This window comes from Bubalus bubalis, chromosome 2, assembly GCF_019923935.1.
Source record: "Bubalus bubalis isolate 160015118507 breed Murrah chromosome 2, NDDB_SH_1, whole genome shotgun sequence".
In the NCBI taxonomy this organism is placed as follows: Eukaryota; Metazoa; Chordata; class Mammalia; order Artiodactyla; family Bovidae; genus Bubalus; species Bubalus bubalis.
In genome coordinates, this window is record NC_059158.1 from 170,159,408 (window position 1) to 170,173,898 (window position 14,491).

Genomic DNA, 14,491 nt, shown 5'->3' on the forward strand with positions numbered 1-14,491 from the left:
TGAATTTTTCATTTTTAATAACAAACACTTTATAATCATAAGTATCAAAGTATTACAGAATACAGAGGCATGAATACGAAAGAGCATCTTTCATTTGATTTATATGTAAGTTTAGTAAAGAGCAATTTGGCTGAATTAACCCTCATTCGGACTTGGTACATAAAAATACATACCAAGGTTGTTTAAGATTCAGAATATAAAAGAATGCAAGCCCAGAAGAGGCCAATAATGTTTGCTTCCATTTAAAAGCCCTTTTTTTTAATATCTGGCAACTAATTTTTTAAATTTATTTTTTAAAGCCTCAAAAATGTTAAGAAAACATTATTGGTAATATGTGGTTGGTTACATTTTAGAACTATGAGAACTACTAAATTACTTCAAGACTTGCCCTATAATATATAAAACTCTTTTAATACTCAATTCTTTTTCCTTTAAGCTTCTCACTCATTACCTCACCAGGCTAAAAGATAATTCATTTTTCTTCAAACTCAGCAGGTATGGCCCTATAAGACCTAACTAGATAAAACCAAGAGTTTATTTTTATCAATAAATTCTTCTGTCCCGCTCAACTCATTCTTCTTTCTTCTCTCCATGCTAGATACTCAAAGTACCCTGTTTCAGACTGATGGAAAGAGTCCTAATCTTAGCAGAACTACCTTCCCAGAATTTGACATCTGCCTGGTTCTTGTCTAGTTCTAATAATGGCTACAGGCTGCATGCAAGTCACAGAAGAGTATGAAACTCAAGCTGAAAATAAGCTAGTAACTATGGCTATGTTATTAATAATGTGCACATGATGATCACTTTAAGGAATGAAGCTACAAACAGATATGGCACTCAAAGTATAATAACTTAAAATTTTCTACAAATATATTCCATAATTAACCCCAGATTTGATCACAAACTGTTCCTTATAGGAAAGTCTATGCCATCCATCACCTTCTACTATTAAGACAGTAAGTATATACTTTGAAATAGTCAAATTACTGAAAAATTAGCCTAAAGAAAAGGTAAGCAGATTAAGCAGCATATTATAAGAATATTTTTTAAAAGTATATGTATCATTACACTGCCCCACTGGTTTCACAGTTATGCTACAAAGTATGTAAGACTGCTAAGGTTAAACAAGTCACAGCAAGTAAAGTTTCCTCATGTAGATTAAAAATTGTCATATAACACTATCCCTCCTTGGGGTATTCTCAAGACTTATATCAGTTAACACAAGGTGACCTCTGTCCCAGGGCCATTCTGATCAGCTGTAGCTGACAAGCCACAGGCTTCCAGAAGCCATCACAAAGTAGCTGCTTCTCTAGTCTTCCTGCCCGCCCTAGTTCCTCCCCCAAAACTTGTTCAACAGTTGCCGAAGCAGCACAACAGAAAAGCTCTTCCTGCGTAAGTGATCTGACTAAACACATCATTTCCAAAGTGAGTTCCATGGCCCACTGTTGTCTCCCAAAGTAACAGGTGGTCAAATATTTATAAAATAATGGGTTAAGGAGAAGTTACCTTAAGAATTCTTCCAGCTTTCAAGATATGAAAGCATATCCTGAATCTCCTTGAGTAATATTTGGCCATGGCAAATGGTTTTACACAAAAGCATCATGTAAGTACTGCTATTCCTACAATTTGGAAACAATTTGCTTTACCAGGAAGCTTTACTGAAGCCAACCAAATCTTAGAATAATCCTATACCTGAGGAAACATATCACCTTCAAATTAACAGGTTCACTGATTCTTAAAAGTTGAAGAAAATCAATAATGTACCAAATCTGGAATGCTTTCTAACTCACAAAATATCCATTCCATTTTTTAGTTAACTTACAGAAATTTTTCACCAGAGTTGCTCATCCACTGAATGACTGTAACCACTGGAGCTGATTCTGCCTCCAGATTAATATTAAATTAAAAAAAAAAAAAAATCAAACTAATTCCTGATGCACACAAATGCCCTTCAAATCTATCACAACAATTCAAAATTCACCACTGCATATTTATATGGCACTTTAATTTCACAAAGTTGTTTCCGCCTACATTCTTTCATTTATGCTTCATCAGAATGAATATTATCATTCTGCAAAGACTAGGGATTAGGTAGCTATCATAAACGCAATTCAATGATTTGCCAATGCCACAAAACTATTTTTTGGTCTTCCAAATCTAAAAGTAGCCATACCTTCAATTAATCAATAGCTAGGATGTGTATCAATCCTACATTCTCAGAACAATGTACTTGAATGCTTTAAGTCACTCAATTTCAGTTATACACCCTAAATTTAGTGATGCATTTTTACGTACTATAAGCGCTGTGCTATGTCTCTTCGCATATATATTCATTCGTCAAATAACTATTGTGCCTATTTTAACAATGAAAAGGTTACCAACTTTCTCAGACACCAGATGATAAAATGGCAGAACTAGGATTCAAATCTAGGATTTTTAGCTCCATAGTAAGAGCTCTCTCTCCTCAAAATAACAGTACTTGAAATTCAGGGATTCCTCTAAGATACCTCATCTTGCCTCTGTATTCTTAAATAAAATTATCAAATACTGCCAATCCTCTTGCAGTACTCTCCTGAAGTGACCCATTTAATCATGTTAAAACTCCCCCTGCCCCGATGACTCCAGGAAGTCTGTCTATATTGAGCTCATCCAATCTATCAGTTCTCCGCACCCTAATCTCACCCTAAACTACCTTGTGGAATCACATGACCTGGGTTTGACTCTTGGCTCTATCACTTCGTAGTTCTGTGACCCTGGACAGGTAACTTGATCGAACTGACCCTGAATCTTTTTGTCTGTAAGATGGGACTATTACTACCTGACACACAGCACAGGTAAATGAGATGATCCACGTTGTTTACGTACTATATGCATAAACTGGTGTCTGAGAAAGTTGGTAACCTTTTCATTGTAAAATAGGCACAATAGTTATTTGACAAACGAATATATATGTAAAGAGACATAGCACAGCATTTATAGTACATAAGTACTATAAAGTTGTCAGGCACTAGGAAGCACTTTAAATATTTGGTATTATTTCATCTTGAAATATTTTTCACTTAATACTTGTAAAGAAGCCAACACGCAGTTAATGCTATAATATGAATCTCTGGGTCAACCAGTATTATTCATCCCCAAAGATGAATCGATACTAGTAAAGAAGGATCAAATAAAAGTTCATCTCCTCTGGGAGATCCTATTTGGATTATTAACATCTCTTAATGATCCAAAAAGGTTGCAAGAGCAAAACACAAAGAACGAAGGGTGAAAAATAAGTGACACAGCAAAGGAAACAAAGGTTTCATAGGCATACATACCCCTATCTTCAAATCCTAACTCTTGTCACTTAGGAGATATGTTACTCTGGCAAGTTATTTCACCTCCCTGGAATAAATTTCCTTAGTAACTATTAACAAGCACCAATTTTTCTGAAAATTAAATGAGACTGCATTTGTAAAATCCTTGGCACTTTTAAATGCGAAACAAATGCTGGTTCCCTTCTCTTGTTTCAACAGCTTAGGCTATAATTAGAGCTTAGAAGTAGGATAGTGGCAATAAAAATGGGAAAGTGATATTAGTGACCACAGAACACACATAGATTTTCTGAATATAAGAAAAACAATTATGAAGTGAGTTTTAAAAACTACTCCGTCAGATGTGATCATGTGCAGTGAGTACATCAGCATATCTGGGCTTGGTTTCCTTATGGCACAGGGGCAACATCAACACATCGGGGCTTTCTGTTTTGAGAGCAACCTCACAACCAAGGGAATCTGGCTGGTCAGCCACTGACAGAAGGGACTTCCCTTGTGGTCCAGTGACTGAGAATCTGCCTGCCAATGCAGAAGACGTGGGCTGGATCCTTGGTCCAGGAGGATCCCACACGCCGCCGAGAACAACTAAGCCCCTGCACCAAACTACTGAGCCCACACGGCCTAGAGCCTGTGCCCTGCAACAGAAGAGCCACTGCAGTGACAAGACCACACACCGCAACTGAAGAGGAGCCCCCCAACCTGTTGCAACTAGAGTAAACCCATGCACAGCAATGAGGATCCACTGCAGATAAAAATAAATAAAAAATAATGATAATAAAAAAAGCAGACACAAGAAGAGGTATATAGATGGAGATAAATAACTTCAATTCTCAAGAAAGCCTTGTCAGAACCAGTGGACAAATAGCTGTCCCTTTTTATTGAACCTTTCATTTCCTTCTGACTTTAAGATACAGATCCTAATCTTCAACCAATATTTAAATTCAAATTCAAATAGTTCAGTGGTAAAGAATCTGCCTGCAAATGCAGGAGACAAGGGTTCAATCCCTAGTTCAGGAAGATTCCCTGGAGGAGGAAACCCAGTGCAGTATTCTTGCCTGGAGAATCCCAAAGACAGAGGAACCTGGCTGGTTACAGTCCATGGGGTTGCAGAGTGGGACACAATTTGAGCTACTAAGCATGCACGCACACACTGCATATTTAAAATACCAAATAGAACAGTTTCTACGACCTAAGAGTGAAAGAGGTTACCTTCAAATAACCCTATGGTACAGATTAAACATAAAAGTTTACAATCGTGTCTACTAGTATTCTGGCCAAAGTTTCACTAATACTGACTCAACTGAATTAATAGTTTATTGACTGCAGGATTCAACTATACAGAGCTAACAGCATGGATTCAACACTAGGTTAGGCTGATTCAATATGACTGATACTTTGACAACAACAGTAGTGGACACGGTATAAAATCTTCCAATAACCAAAAAATGGTCTATGCATATCAAAACATGGATCTGAAATTTTCCAAGAGGGCTCAAAAGGAAAAAAGATGGTCAAAACAAGCTTCCAGGTTCAATATTACAAAAACTAAATGCTTTAAAAACCATAGATAAGTGCCGTATTATTCTCTGTATTTGTGCCTTTTAGATTTCTCAAAATAGAAAAAAAAAAAAAAAAAAAGGCACTTCAGCATTATAGTAATCGTAATTGAAGAGGGTCCCTATCATTTCTAATCAGTTCTAATGAAATGAACATCTGGCTTCCTGAAGTTGATCTTTTCTTTTTTTAGAAAAAAAAAAAAAGAGAGAGAAAGAAAAGTGCCTCAAGATACCTTTCTCTTATCTAGTTTCTTTGCTTGGATGTATTATTGTCAAGCATTATTAGTTTTTTCTACTCCACTATATGCTTCAAGAAGGCAAAATTCTCCCCCATTTACCTAGGAGCCATAGCCCAGTGCCTTGTAACACTGAGGTATTCATTTTGAAACTAAGCGCCTTAAAGGCCATAAAATATGACCTATGAATGAGGTTTAAAACTAAGGTACATTTATATTCTAATAATGTAGCTCCGAGTTTCCACACATCAAGAATGTACAATACCAAAAAGGAATGTTTGATCTCCAACTGTGGTCATAACCACCTCATAACTAGCAGTTATGTTTCTGGTTAAAGGAGAAAAACCAACTTGCTGTCCTACTCTGACATTAGAAGATAAGCAGCAAACACTAAAAAGATAAAGATACAAACACTAAAATATGACACTTTACTAATAAGGTGGTAGCATTCCTTATCCATCTCCATAAAACCAAATGGGGTAAATCAATTATTAGACACTGTTATGTACAGATACAAGTACAGTAATAAATCTAAAACTGCCTCGGACTGCCCAACTTGAAAACCTGACGAACAAAAGGAAATTTTCTTTAATAAAAAAACCTTTCCAGTAAACTTACTTGCTAATTTGGCCTGTAATCCAGAAGGTCCAGGTTTGGATGTCTCTGACTTAGAAGACCCTGGAAGAGACAGTTTTGTTTTAGGAAGGCTAACTTTAGGGCTGAAGCGAGCAGCCCAATCGAATTTTGAAGAGCCACCAGTTTTACTCTGTTCCTTTTCCCTGCTGCTTCTTCTGGGGCTGGGACTGGATGCTGAGCGGGAACGCCTGGCCTTGTTCTGGTCTTTTCCTTGTTTCACCCTGGCACCTGGTGGAACAGCAGAGGAGGCCGAGGCGACGGCAGAGGACGAGGAGGAGGTCGAGGCAGCGGACGACGAGTCGGTGATGGTGCTACACCCAGCTTTGGCTGAGGCGGCCGATTTTGAAGCCAGCTTGGTAGGTTTTGCAGATCTCTCTTCGGCACCAGTGGCTTCAGACACAGAAGCACTCTTTATACAAGAACTCTCTGTCCTCTTTCTTTTCTGACTCCGTGAACCAGCAGCGGCCCCACTCTTTCTGGTATGAGCCTTGCTCGTGGATGGAGATGGTGCAGATTTCAGTTGTGGCTCCTGGTCTAAGTGTCTCTTCTTTGACTTACTATGTGGCTTACTCGTTTCTGAGGGAGATTCAGTATGCTGAAGTGCTTTGGGTTTTTTGGCAGAGCTAGGAGAATTGGTCCTGTTGTAGTCTGGACTAGCACTGCGTTTCACTCCTCGAGAATTGTCTTTCTTAGGCACCTGCCCCGTTTTCTGCTTTTCTGAAGTATTGGCTCTGTCTGGATCCTCTGGTTGTGGGACTATGACAACAGATGACGAACTGCAGCTTCTAAGAGGTTAGATAAGAAAAGAGTTAGTATCAGCCCGTCATCATAAAACCTGTCCTAATACACTTACATTAATTTCTCAAGTCCATGGAAATAAGATTTTTTTTAAGTGCTAACGTATTCCTGGTAAGTCCAGTAACTAAACAAACACAGGCTTACAAATGGTTCAACATTGCAAAAAAATAAAGGGCGGGGAGCGGACAGGGAGAAACTTTAGAGGGTAAAATATTAAAAGATCAGGTTCATTCTTTAGCCCAAAGATGACTGACACCAATACTCCTAATCACAACACAAAAATTAGGATTACCAAAAAAATGATGCTTTTTTAGTAGTTCAGAACCAGTTTAAACTAAAATATTGATACTGTTTATAAGCGCAACTTGTTACAGCTTAAAGTAAATAAGCATTAACATACACATTTATAAAATGAAGGTTAAAAAGTTTACTGTGGTATCAAATATTTACAGCTATATTCTTTTCTAAAGACTCCTATCAATTAGATCTTAAATTACTGACCTATGGCTCTGACAATAAAAAAAAAAACAAGAAAAATGGATTTTAAAATGGCACTGCAGATGCCTGTAATGGTTTGTCAAGCAAAAGGAGAAACTCAGGCAAAGGGAGAAACCTGCAGGTCTCTGATCAAGGAGAATAAAAGCACTGCCTAAGGGATGTTGCACTGACATCACTGCATGGGTGATATACACCATTCCTCCTAAAAGTTATACCCACAGAATGACGAAAACACATATCACAACATTTTGGCATACCCTGGTATGTTTTAATATTAGGCAATGATTCAAATGCAAATAACTCTGCCTTGAAAAATGGATAAGCAATGTGAAGTTTTACCTTTTAGAAAGGTGTCCCCTTGACAGTTCAGAAGTAGTATTAGACTGCACTTTGGGTGCCTTAGAATTAGATTTTCTACTCTCAGGAGGGCTATATCCCTTATGTTTTGCCTGCCCTAAATGTGACCTGTCAGCAGAAAACCAAAACAGAAATCTATCAGGAAAAGGAGATGCAAATACAACACTGAAAGTGAAATATTTTTTCATAAAAAAAAAAAGCCTCCCAATTCATTATTGATCCTATCCTTTTCCCAAATATTTCTATAATCAATTATTCTATCAAATAATCTGGCCAAAGAAATTATCTCTTAGAACCAATCCCCTCAATACTCAAGAGTTAAGATTTTTTTATAACCAGTTGCTTCATATCATATAGCAATATTACAGTTGCTTAAGCGATAATGAATTTTCAGCAATTAAGATATTCAAATATGTCCAATTTTTGCAAAACACAAACCTAGGCTTTAGATCTAAACACTCCTTTAATAGACAATGTAACTATAATAGCTTAAAGGGTTTACAGAAAATGCAATTTGTGATCCCTACAATTATACCGATCACCAATTTGTACATTGTAATTCAGGTTCGCACAATAAATGCAGAAGCAGATAGAGCCAATTCTCAAACTGATTTTATACAGAAAATCATTAAAAGCACTAAAAACAGTTAACAAGCTTACATGAAATCAATGGTGATATTTACTATGAATTTAAAGCACGAACTAGTAGAAAGTACACCAAAACCAAGTCCTAGAGATACAGAATTTGCCACAAAATATTCCAAACACATTCATAACAATTGTACCACTGATACACGGTTGGGTTATATTTATAGTAATTCAAATCCTGATGCTGCACTGTTTTAAGAGCAAGTTTGAGGGATATGAAGAAACTTTTCAGTTGTTAAGATTTCTTAACCTCTAGCAAAGGTCACATGAGATTTACACAAGCAAAAGAAGCATGCATGAATATACACCCTTGAAAAGCTGGTGTTTCAGAGGAGAAATATTAAGGTTAATAGATTCAACTTATATAATTCATGGCCAACATCCATCCTTCATGTAAATAACATAAAAGAGCATATTCTAATGAGAGCAACAAAGTTTCATTAATACTAAAGCTGTTTATTTTGTTTAAAAAACTTTTTTTAAGTCTCATTTTGAACATGATCTCAAAGGAATTAGAAATAAGTCACTCAACACCTCATATGACAACTCCATCTAAATGTACCAGGATGCCACACAGTTCTCAATGTATCATATATGTTCCATCATCTCTTCAAAAAGTTGATCTAAGGTTTCTAGTCTCAGTGTCTTTGTTTTCTTTCATTTTTGAAGAAGAACTCAATACTGGATTCTTGAAAGAAGATATGACATTAGCTCCTCAGTGAATATTTCTCAGGTTCATACTATTATTTTCATTTTTAAGGTTCTAATCCATAACACAATAGTATTCTCTAAACATTTAACTGGATCAACTACTAAAAAACTACAGTTATCTATAGGCTTTCATGTATCTTAGTCTTTGATGATTTTTCCTTCCAGGGTATATGTTGTATTTTCTGAGTGTATCCAAGCTGAACCTTGTAGAATTTTATATATTGTAATTTAGTCTTTATTTTTCCTAGATATTCTTACACGGGCAGACTGATATTTTGCTTTATCCCATGAGTTTCTTATCAAGAGATTTAGTTTCCAAAAGTTGCTTCTGTTTTTGTTTCTAGTTTCAGATATGCAAGTTCTAATAGTTTAGCCACCTGATGTAAAGAATCAACTCACTGGAAAAGACCCTGATGCTGGCAAAGATTGAGGGAAGGAAGAGAAGGGGACAACAGAGGATGAGATGATTGGATGGCATCACCGACTCAATGGACACCAGTCTGAGCAAACTCCAGCAAATAGTGAAAGACAGGGAAGCCTGGCTTGCTCAGTTTATGGGGTCCCAAACAAACAGTTACGACTTAGCAACTGAACAACAACTCTTTTTTAAAGGAGTAAGATTGAGCAAATTCTCAAATCACTTCATAGTTACTTTTTAAAAAGGAAAGTAAAATATTGTTTTCAGGTATACAATTTACTATCCATGGAATACAATTTACTATCCGTGGAATAATATTTATAAATTATGTCATTCAGGTTCTCTACATTCTTATTTTTTTAAAAGTTTGCTGTATCTTTTAAATGAATCACAATTTCTAATTCATGTCACAGTAAAATTTAAATATCCCTTGAAAATTTTAAGATCATATTAAAAGAAAATCTTATCAGTTCAAAGCTAGACAACTTTGTGATAATGTTCAAGTAGTTAAGTATTTAAATGTCAATCCCAGAAAGAAAGAAAAAATGACATAATATATTCCTAAGTATCAGTAACTCTCTTTGTCAACAGAAACTGACCAACATTAACCTACGCTGATCACACAGTAGAGGTAGCAGTCTTCCTTTCCTCCACCCAAATAAATCGTTCTCTGGTTTTAAAACATATTGAAACTTATAGCCACCCAAACCCACTCCTGCAGTTTTCACGTCCTTATTCATCACCTTCAAGGAACTAAAGAATATAGCAGGCAGTCTCAATGTGTATGAAGGAGAAAGGGGAGAGAAGGGAGGGGAGGAGAAAAAGAAAGAAAATGTGTCCAATCATTCAAGAAAGTGAGGCTCACAAAACTGGCTTCAATCCCATACTGATCTAACTGGATTAATAACTTTCCTAAAATTATTTTAGGTGTGATATTCTCACTGAGGCCTGGTGAAAAAAATATTTTTAAATATTACACAACAGTGATCTTTTTGTCTTTCTGACCATTCTTTGGTGGTGATGGTTCAGCTGCTTGGTTGTGTCCCGATTCTTGTGACCCCATGAACTGCAGCCTGCCAGATTCCTCTGTCCATGAGATTTCCCAGGCAAGAATACTGGAGTGGGCTGCCATTCCCTTCTCCAAGGATCCTCCACAGACTCAGGAATCAAACCCTCATCTCCTGCACTGCAGGCAGATTCTTTACTGCTGAGCCACCAGGGACGACCCTCTGACTATTGTTCAGCATGGTCTCAATACATTTTCTGTAAAAGGTAGTAAACACTTCCAGTTTTGTGGTGGTACTACGTGTCACAGAAGCAGGTATAAATAACATATAAACAAATGGGCATGGCCATGTTCTAACCAAATTTTTATTTACAAAAGCAGGCAGCAGGCTGGATCTGGTCCATGGCTTACCACAAGAGGAGTAGGCAACCAGATGGTTACCATAAGTAACAATGTGTGCCCTCCCAAAGTGGGACTCTATTTTATTACGCCCATTTATAAATTGTTAATGCTCAGACACTGTAAAGAAATCTCCATAAAATAATAATGCCCAATTAGAACAGCCAATGAGAATATAACAGCATTTAGTGCTAAAGGAGTCTTGATGCCTGTTAGCTCATTTTACCAACTCCCTCATTTATCAAACTTTATGTTTAATATTAATTTTTATGGAAAAGCATGATTTCTTTAAGATCTGTAAAATTTATACCTACTATAAATCAAATTTGCAAGACAGTAAAATTCAGGACAAACTGTTAAGTAGCACTAGAATGAGCCCTTTAGTGAATCAGAATCCAAGATAGCTGGGTGGGTGGATGGGTGTGGGGACTGAAGCTTCTCAACCTATGGATGTTACTGGAGGGAAAAAAAAATCCTCATGCTCTGCAATATCACCTACTAAAACTAATAGTGAAAATATGATTAGAAACACAGCATTCAAACCTATGTTATTATTTTGCAGTTAGAGTCCTAACAAAAACATCAATTTTAATAAAGATTAAACCTCCACTAACATTTGCACCAATAATCACAGATGGTCCACTCATTACAGTCTTATTTTTGTACTTTCTCTTTTAAGGTATTTTCTTTTAGGACCAGCTTTGACAAAATTAAAAATATAATTCTGGGGAACACTTCCTTTTTCTCATTTTCCTTCTTTATAAATATAGGAGAGTAAATAAATGGTTTTGAGCTTCCTGAGACTGTTAAGCAGTGCAAAGTGTGGTGGTTCTGGAAACCACTGAACCAGCTATTTCTTGCACTAAATGATTTCTTTAACTCATTTCTGCACGATTTCCATGTATTTTCTAAGAGCGACATATATTTCCAAATCTTACTCTCTTAATTGAAATCTGTCCCAACTACAGTGCATATATTAACACTACAGAAAAAACTGCCTATGAACCAACACGATTTCCACAGCATACTGACATCATTTCCAAGTGGATGTGGGCAAATTCAGGTTAAAGAAATCTATGCTGCAAAAGAACATGCTATTATCAACTCTTGGTTGTGTGCTTTCAAGATTAACTTGAAACCAAGTTTCAAATGCTTCATGGTGACTTTCGGGCAAACTCTAGTGATTGTCTCTTCTAGAGGCTTCACTTTTACTATGCTTTAGTAAAATCTTTGGTATCCTGGAAGATTAGAAACCAACTCTGGTTCAGTCTAAAAGAGGCCAAAACCTGGTAGCAAAGAGCACATTCCTAATCTAATCATAGGCAAAATAAGCAAAGCAGCTCATTACAAGCAGCTGGCAATGGCACCCCACTCCAGTACTCTTGCCCGGAGAATCCCATGGACGGAGGAGCCTGGTGGGCTGCCGTCTATGGGGTCGCACAGAGTCAGACATGACTGAAGCGACTTAGCAGCAGTAGCAGCAGCAGCAGTTAATTCCTTGTATTACAGGTCTCAGATTCTGTTTGAAATTATTATCTGTGCTAGCATATATGTTACCAAACAGAAATGATTTGGTATATAATTACACCTCCAAATGTGTGTATATCCATAGAGACACAGACATTTTTATGCCTTTACGTTTTACATGCACAATTATAACATTTAGTTTTATCTTCTATAAATTAAATGCTTGCTTATAATGCTATAAAACGCATGCTATAAATAAGCCTCTGATTTTCAATAATCAAGATGGAAAGTTCATTCAAAACACTTTAAACAAAAAACTCACTAATGTCTCCTGTAAAATGTACTAGATTCTATTTCAGTCACAAAACAGAAGTAGTCTGACCAATGTTCCTATGTTGAGTTATGGCAAAATGCTGGCTCCAAAAATTCTCTAATATAGAACTCCTTATTTATCTTAACAAAACAGTGTCTTTAAAAAAGAAAAAAAAAAAAAAAAAAAACAGTGGTTCCTCTTCTAGGGAGTATTTTCAAAACATTTTGAGGAACAGTGGTGCTATTGGCATTTTTAGCAGTTAAGCACCAGAGGTAGAAGATATCATGACCTAAGGGAAAAATGGACTTATAATTAATTTCTCAGCTTAGATTTGTTTTGCATGGTCCTCTACATACTTAGTAATGTCCTGGTGGCTTAGATGGTAAAGCGTCTGCCTACAATGCAGGAGACCCGGGTTCAATCCCTGGGTCAGGAAGATCTCCTGGAGAAGGAAATGGCAACCCACTCCAGTATTCTTGCCTGGAAAATCCCATGGATGGAGAAGCCTGGTAGGCTACAGTCCATGGGGTCACAAAGAGTCTGACATGACTGAGTGACTTTACTTACTACATACTTGAAGCTTTCCAGGAATGAATGGGAATCAACAAGATTGTATTTTCTTTTTTTTCAGCTTTATCAAGAGCCATGCATCAGCTGGGAAAGTTTATAATAAAAATGCTGCTTACAGCACTGAAGTCTGTTGCTGCAGTTGTCACAGTCAACAAAACACAGATGAAGCATCTGAATCTAGTGTCATCTTGCATCAAGTACCCAAGCATTTACTTACTGAGATAATAAGTACTTGGTTATCAACTGTTTTCCTTCTACTTGTTTATTTTTACCTTTGTAAAATGCTCATACATTATATCAATGTTTCTAAACTGTGTAGGCAAGCATTTTATATACTTCGTAATTCAAGATACTAGAGGGGCATCAAAGAAAAGATACTTTACATTATATGATACACACTATACAGTGGGATTGACTGGTTTGATCTCTTTGCAGTCCAAGGGACTCTCAAGAGCTTCTCCAAAACAACCAAACCAGTCAATCCTAAAGGAAATCAACCCTGATATTCACTGGAAGGGCTGATGCTGATGCTCCAGTACTTTGGCCACCTTATGTGAAGAGCCGACTCATTAGAAAAGACCCTGACGTTGGGAAAGATTGCAGGAGGAGAAGGCGACAACAGAGGATGAGATGGTTGGATGGCATCACTGACTCAATGGACATGAATTAGGTAAACTCCGGGAGTTGGTGATGGACAGGGAGGCCTGCCGTGTTGCAGTTTATGGGGTTGCAAAGTGTTGGACACAACTGCATGTGCTAAGTTGCTTCAGTCATGTCTGACTCTTTGCGACCCCATGGACTGTAGGCTCCTCTGTCCCTGGGATTTTCCAGGCAAGAATACTGCAGAGGGTTTGCCACGCCTTGCTCTAGTCTTTCACATATGACATTATAACTTGCTGTTCAATTATTGAAGAAACATTCGTATATATATTTTTTAGTCGCACTGATAACTCTTCTAGGAAAAGCGTTCTTCTCTTCTAGGAAAGCATTCGGAGACTGAGAAAGCATTTGCCAAAAGTGGTGAGGGACATCAGATTCCTTCAATACTGACGGACAGGAGAATCAGAGTAAACCGTCAGTGAAGATATGAAATAATCCATGGCAGCTGATGGCTTATAGGCTTCCAGTATACTTAAAGAAGTGACAGCTGGAAAAAATTTCACACCTGATGGTTAAAGGCAAATAATCTATAATGCAAGGAAAATTGCACAATATATAAAATATTTCTCTATTGGTCCAAGAAATAAAGAATCCAATGTGCATAACCTCTACCTAGAAAAAAGTAGCCTCTGTTCCTCTTGAGGCCATGACAACCACGCTGAACGCAACACTGTCAGTCTTGCCTCCCAGCCCAAGGCCTGGGGGGATACACCAGCCTTCTCAGCATTACCAAAGCAGCCCAAGAAGTAGAAGAGTGTGTGCACATGCACTTCTGCTGGTGAAACTCAAAGTGAATAATTACGCTGTAAGATTTGCCCTTACTGAGAGGAGTACATGACAAGTTACCTGGACAACTCTAGTAAAAACTGTTTGAAGTGTTTTCAATTTAATCATAAGAAACAGT

The 14,491-nt window shown here is 37.2% G+C and overlaps 1 protein-coding gene across 22 annotated transcripts in view; it reads right to left on the reverse strand.

Annotated features, from left to right (window-relative positions):
- Nucleotides 1-14,491, reverse strand: part of TRIP12 (thyroid hormone receptor interactor 12) — a 151,407-nt gene that overhangs the window by 84,700 nt on the left and 52,216 nt on the right. For 15 of the 22 annotated variants that reach the window (XM_006047088.4, XM_025278391.3, XM_025278394.3 and 12 more), the window contains exons 3-4: nucleotides 7,378-7,503; nucleotides 5,725-6,527 (exon numbers count right to left, since the gene is read on the reverse strand). In XM_006047088.4, the coding sequence (XP_006047150.1) occupies nucleotides 5,725-6,527; nucleotides 7,378-7,503 (929 nt within the window). The remainder of the gene's footprint in view (nucleotides 1-5,724; nucleotides 6,528-7,377; nucleotides 7,504-14,491) is intronic. The other 7 variants (XM_025278400.3, XM_025278403.3, XM_025278405.3 and 4 more) reach the window with 2 other exon arrangements.